At 44.4% G+C, this 6,926-nt stretch overlaps 1 protein-coding gene across 1 annotated transcript in view; it reads right to left on the bottom strand.

Annotated features, from left to right (window-relative positions):
* Window positions 1-6,525, bottom strand: part of CDAN1 (codanin 1) — a 35,269-nt gene extending 28,744 nt beyond the window's left edge. Inside the window, exons 1-4 of the mRNA XM_009319248.1 lie at window positions 6,385-6,525; window positions 4,206-4,906; window positions 2,406-2,630; window positions 5-93 (exon numbers count right to left, since the gene is read on the bottom strand). Coding sequence (XP_009317523.1) covers window positions 5-93; window positions 2,406-2,630; window positions 4,206-4,906; window positions 6,385-6,525 — 1,156 coding nt within the window. The remainder of the gene's footprint in view (window positions 1-4; window positions 94-2,405; window positions 2,631-4,205; window positions 4,907-6,384) is intronic.
* Between the last annotated feature and the right edge of the window lie 401 nt (window positions 6,526-6,926).

The raw sequence follows: 6,926 nt of genomic DNA, 5'->3' as shown, positions 1-6,926 counted from the left end.
AGGCTAGCACTGCGAGTGTAGCTAGGCTTAGTAGGAGTACCAGGATCAAGGGATATCCCTGCAGGAGAAGACGCCTGGTGCAGCAATTTGCATCTGAAATTCAAGAGCAGCAACATACTATGTGACTGAAGATGACACACAGCAGACATGCAGCCAGAAGAGGTCTTTCTCTCGCAGTCCAGCATGAAGGAATTGCTGCAATAACTAACCATGTCATTCACACTGTCTAAAGCTGCTTTTAGCATAATAGTAATTTAACTCATCTTTCCCTTAATGAGAAAGGATCTTAGGGCTAACAATCAAAAGACTCAAAAGAATCACATTCAAATTCCAACTCTGTTAAAACAGTGTGGCACTTAGACCAAATTATCTAACTAACCTATGTTATTGCTTCTCATCTAAACTGATATTCGTTAGGGACACAGAATCTGTTAGAGACCAGGCCGTAAAAAAAATTTTTGCACATGCAATTTCTGACAGCTAGACACTTCACAAAATCTTTGAAAATAAGGTTAACATCCATACCTTCAGATATATTTGTAAGTTAATGATGCCCTGAGAAGATCCAATACCACTAAGTGGAAAGGCAATGCAACAACAGATGAAATCCCATACTGGCAAGCCAAACGACAGAAGAAACAAACTACTTTAATTGCTGTATTCTAAATCAACAATGATCACTCAGTTAAATACATAGATATTGTAAAAAAATATACCTACAGAGGTCATCCAAAATGCAGCAGCAGAGTGGCATACGTAAGACACATGAGAAGCAAGAAAAAAGCCAGTAACAGCAATATCAAACGATTGTTAAAGATCCCAATTGAACATCCACGCTTGGCACATCACACCACCTCTTACCACATTGTCTCAAAAGTAAAATCTTTAAAAGTCACTTTAAAGGCTGTGGGGAAGACAGAAACGTATTTAACTGCAGCAAAGAACTTTTTCTGTTGGCCTATTTCTAGTGGAACTGCTGCAATGAAGAACAAATTAGTCCCAAAATGGGAGTAGAAAGGTTATTTAGTAACATCTCCCTTGCAATGAACGTAAGCACCTGACTGACAGAACTGAATAAAATCACTTGTTAAGCCCTTTGTAAACCCACCAAGGCAAGACTCCTACAATGTAATCAGACTCTACTACAGTTCAATATCAGTGCTATCATCTGCCTCAGTGCTATCATCTACCTCAGCATGAATTTCACCTTTTGCCCTTGCTCAAAGTGACCCAGTTGGCTGGGGGCTGCATTAGTTTTGTACCTCATTTCACCACTACTGAGGACACAACAGCAGCTCCCAGCTCTGAGCGCCAAGCACTACGCATTTCAAGCATGATGGGTCAGATGAGATCACCTCATGGGCAAGATCCAGCCCACATACTGCTATTTCACCTACTTTATTTTATACAGATTAGTGGGACATTACAGGTAGAATTCAGACTGGAATAGGTGCTTCATGGAAGTGCACAGAGACAGGTTTGAATCCTGAGCAGTTCTGTTACAGGTCCGGTACAAACAGTAACTCATGAGACTCTGCTGGGTCTGTTTCAGCCGGTTCTTGACCCACTGAAGTGAATCACATGGCTTAGCAGGAAAAGAATTCCACCCACATGTCCTGAGGAGTTTCCTCAAGAACAAAATCTACAAAGAACAGCAACAGTTCTGTCAGCAATTATAAATGATAGTTTCTCTACTACTGTACTTTGCTTTTTTTCTGAAGTATCAATCCTCACAGACTAACAGTGATATCATTTTACAGAGGATGAAAGTCACACAGTAACTGAACAGCAGAGACAAAATTAGAAGCTAGAATTCGCCTCATCTCCTGGCACACAATTTTCATTAGATAACTGCGGTAGTAACTTTTAAAACAGAATCTCACACTACCCATGTCCTGTTTTCTCTGACTGCAAGCTCGTGTTAGTCTGCCTACCTTGCAAAATCAACACTTTCCCCACATTTGCATCATTAACTCATTTTCTTCAAACCAGACTACGCCTTCCATCACAGGCACAATCTTCAAACATAGCCCAGTTACACCAGCTCAAACCCACCCACTTCACCTGTGCAATCTAAGGAAAGCTGCACAGGAGATAGCCACACGTGCAAGCCCATGAAGAGGCAATCTTACGAAAGCAGTGAGGACTGACTAAACTTCTGAAGATAAAGTGAGGGTCATTGTTCCAGAGTTAGCACACCTCTAAAATGACAAACATGAGCTAGCTGCATTAATATCCTCGTCTGATACAAGAGTCACACTTGGGTTTAGGCAAGTTATAGTGTAAGGTCACCAATATCTGTTTTGGATATTCTTCCAGTCATTTCCACTCTGATATTGGTACTACCTTAAGACAAGAGAATTAAGAATCAGTACAAGCCTATCACCACCCTGCTCAGACTATACCGTTCTTTCTTCAGCATCTCCCTCTCCTCTTGAAGGCTGTTGCTTATCACAGATGTAAGGTTTCCTTCCTGGACAGTAGCAAAGGCCTCAAGGCTTGACCCAGATGAAAACCGAGCAGCTGGACACTGGCTGACAGGTGTAGAAGTGAAGCACATCTTTGGTTTTGAGAGGGGGCGCTCAGCACTTACAGGAGTTGGGTTGATTCGCCTTGATGGTTTGCTTTTGCTGAAAAGGTAAGAAGCGATTCCACTGAAATCAAGCTAAACAACAAAAAAAATTAGGTCTCAAGACAGATATGCATGCAACACTTCCAGAAGAACCTGATGCTAAAATAAAATGGATACAGAGCCAGGATATTAAATTTCTAAATTGTACATATAGTTGCTGACTTTATTCTGGTCACTGAATAAAAAGTCACGGAGCTACAGACTGCTGACCCTTGCTGCAAAATTAATTACCAATCATCAAGCCACAGAACAGATAACAGACTGCCACACAACTCTTCCAAACATTTCTAATTTGAGAGGACAGGATATGCCTCATTTTAGTAAGAAACTAATTCACCGGCAGTTTCTAACATGACCACGAGAAAGAAAAAAAAACAAAACCAATCAAGCTGCCATTGTCTATCAGTAAGAGTCCAGGCTCCCGAGTTACCATAGGCCTGCCCTTTAAGTTTAGGGAATCCCACCCTTCCTACATAAACTACCTAGACTTGTCCTTCAGGAAGAGGCTCTGTAATGCAGTAAGAGACATTGTGGAAATGAGATACAGGAACATAAAGCATTACACTTCTCAAGGAAATGCTCGTTGCTACATATTAATTGTTATGGTGTTCTCAAAATCGCTATAGCATTGGCTTCCAAACACTCCATGACCTCTTTCCTCACTCTTTTTCCTACTTGGGCATAGTGCAATTGAAGAAGAGAGACTTACTGTCTGTGCTAGAAACACACCTTCTCTCCCTCGGCCAAAGCACCACCTAGAGCATCCAGACCCTGCATCTAGATCTGCTGTACAGACCCACAGACCTATTAATTTTCAGCTGGAATTTTGCATGTCCAACTAGGAAGTCCCACTTTCAGAGACCAGTGCCCGATACATGGAGCAAACAGGGTGACATGAAAGCCTTATATTTGGTAATGAGGATTTTAAAGAGTCAAATCTCAGAGAGAAAGAGAAAAGGACTGAGGCAACCACAACACAAACAGCTGCCCAGAAGCTAAGCCAAAGTCACCAGGGAGACCAGGGCTTGCTACAGACCAAAGAGAATACAGGCATCAGCTAGCTATTTTGTCTGTGACCACACGGCATAAACAAAGCTGCGCGCTAACATCTGTTACCAGAAGCCACAGAACATCAATCTGAAAGCTTTTTTGCTAGTATCAGTAAAACTGAAGAGCCTTCCAGGCCTGCTCTTCATTAGCAATTGCTATTGTGTTAAATGAGAAGTGTGAAGAGCCAAGATAATGCTGACTTGTTAGAACATGCAAAGACAAAGATGTGCTCAGCTTCGTATCAGCTGGTCTGCGCACCGGTAAGCTGCAGGCAGCATCACAAGTGAGAGGCTAAAGAGGCTCTGTGTTCACAGAGCGGAAACCTGACTACCCGTTGAAGCAATATTCCCCTACATGGCAACCGTAACAAAGCAGTTCTGACCAAGGAGCCCAGAAGCCAGCCCCCAGGTATTGTATATTACAGCATCTTCTGTATCTGGACACGCAGAACAGGATGAGCTAGTCAAGGAACAGTAACCTGCAGCACAATCCAAATGAGACAGCGAGGCAGACTTGCTCTTACTTTGTCCAGCTAGAGGCAGCACCCATGGGTGGAAACTCTTCCAAGTTGTTAAGATTTAGCTGGCTGGGTGGGGATCTGGCGGAAACAAGAGGCACTTCACTCCGCTTCCTTCTCCCTCCGCTCCACGATACACCGTCATTCTTTCCATCTTCCTCTTCAGCAAGGGAACGCCCCAGATCCCGAGCTACCTGCCGGCCAGAGGCACTGACTGAGCTGTTGCCTTTCCTTCGGCCTCGTCTCGCTGGCAGGGCTTCAGGCGTGGCTGTAAGGAAGCTCCCCAAGCTGGCCTTCTGAGATGACCGCTTCTCACCGTGGTTAAGCACAGGGCTGTATCCAAAGCTCGGGCTGCTACTGGAGACCATGCTAGGGAAGCCACCACAAGGACTAGACAGGTTTGACCCAGAAAAGGAAGAGGAGCTGCTGGACGCCGCAGCAGGAGAAAAGCTAGTATCTGTGGCGCAGGTGGTCACCGAAGTCCTTTGAGAAAAGAGCTGCACTCGGCTGCTGGTTGCGTGGCCTGCCCTCCTTTCTGATCCTGTCCTTTGGCTCCCGTGGGCCTTGGAATTAGGAGTTTTAGCAGGAGTAGAGGGTCCATTAGTCAGGATCTGGCTGGTCTGCTCCCTTAAAAAATTTAGCAGAAAAGGCACAAAGTCTTTCTGGAGCAAATTAAGAGATACCAGGTTGTCATGGACGTGGTTCTCCTACAACGAAAGAAGACAAAGCATTAATATAAAGATGCTACCTGATTCTTTCTTTCCATGTGCCCAGACTCATTTAAGTAGTAACTGTGGGATTGCAATACACAATAAAAAAACAACATGACTTGTCAAAGCAGGTCACTGAAATTGAAGCAACCTTAGCGCTGGTCGTAGATCTGAAACTCAGCCTCCACATAAGCCATTTTGGCAGAAGTTTTCAGATGGAGTCATTCACTTTGGTCTCCGACTGGGAAACAGTGGAACTGTTCCATGGAAACATCAGTAATACTGAAGCTACGGCCAGGGAGAACTTGGAGCACCTGGCACCCCTAAGTCCAACATTTCAAAGACATCGATACTGAAGCAGCTAATTCTAATAGAAAAATCTGAAATCTGCAACTTCTCCGTCCCCTGTTTGTCTATGAATGCCACTTGCTTCCACAGAGGGGTGCTGTAACAACTGCTTAAGCACTTTGCGTCCTGCAGTGCTAAATACAAGACCAAAGCTGCTCTTCCATTTCAATTAAATAATTTTGCTCCCGTGAGAGCTCACGGAGGTCTACACAGAGACTATACAACTTTAAGGTACATCAAGTTTATACTTAAGAAACTTAAACAAACAAAAAAACCCACCACAGACTCAACACATTTAAAATCTAAACAGGTGGCAGTGATCTTACAAGGGTAAATGTAGACAAAAAAGACTTCATGTTACATGTACAGTTCAAAGCTTTGTACACCGGGTAAAATTTCTTTTGTTCCTGACACTGCACCAGGTTTCTGTTTCCTCTCAATGGGATTCAGCAACATTTGCAACAACAACAGAAGAAGCTCTCACAGGCAGCAACTTATTCCTTACTAATATTAAAATCATTGCACGCATATTCCTGTTCATTTATGTTCACACCTCCACTAAATGAAAAGTCAAGAGAGCAAGCGCCATTTCTGAAGGACTTTTTTGTATGAAAGGAGGCAGTGAAGGCATGGCCATGACTGGAGTCCTACAGTCCTCGACACCAATGCTGAAATTTGTATTTGAAAGTGTGAGACTAATTCAGCTTCCTGGAGAAGCACGGGACTCCGACACAGCCTGGACAACAAGCCAAGCAGCCAAGGCTCACTGCTTTAGTACTCTAACACTCAGGTGTTAGAGGTCAGAACACAGGTCAGAACACAAACCCCACGGGGTGTCAGAAGAGCCAACTTCTTCTAGTTCCAGTCCAGAACTGCCATGACAGCTAGAGCAAGTCGTAGCCTACCATTTCCTCAGGTGCCCCCCTGGGTTTAGCATAGAGGCACGAAGACAAGATTACAGTCTGTGCTATGCACAAGGTCAGGCAGTTTCTCCAACTTTTCAGAGCACAACCTTCTTTCACTCATCTTTCTCTGTGCAAGTTAACAGAGGTTCGGTTCCTCCACGGCCGGACAACAGCAACCTGTCAACAAGTTGCCAGCTGCAAGCCTCCCACTTGCTTTCTCACGCTGAAGCAACCGAGCTGCTCGAAGCAGCGAAAGGCAGTTAGCAATTCCCTTACAACGGCAAACTTTTCAGTTAGTAAACAGAGCCCCCGCACCCTCCACCCACGCAGTGCTAACTGAGCTGCCAGCATCTCAAACTTCATAACCTCCACAGGTCTGCTTCTGCAAGTCACAGTTTAGGACATACCGGAGAACACAAAATGCTGGTCCCTTCTTCCCGCACAGGTTTCGGATGACAGCGATACTTGACTAACTCACGTGGGTGACAGCAGTGAGTTTTGATTTTAACTAACACTGGGTAAGGCGCTCCGAGGGGCTCGGGCAGAAAATGCTTTAAATCCAAATTGTTTCTCTATATTATCAGTGAAGTATAAACGCTCATAGTCCGTGTATGGTTACAAACGCTTTTACTACCACAGGAACCCAAATTCTCCAGCCACTACCCATTACAAAACTCAGCCTACTCAAACCCAGCAAGAACCCGCTCCCAGCCCTGAAAGATCCTCCTCAACGTACAGGCGGGAGAAGGAACCAGCCGGGAGAC

Source organism: Pygoscelis adeliae, unplaced genomic scaffold (genome assembly GCF_000699105.1).
Source record: "Pygoscelis adeliae isolate BGI_AS28 unplaced genomic scaffold, ASM69910v1 Scaffold22, whole genome shotgun sequence".
NCBI classification, from domain to species: domain Eukaryota; kingdom Metazoa; phylum Chordata; class Aves; order Sphenisciformes; family Spheniscidae; genus Pygoscelis; species Pygoscelis adeliae.
This window is presented reverse-complemented; position numbering and strand designations above follow the sequence as displayed.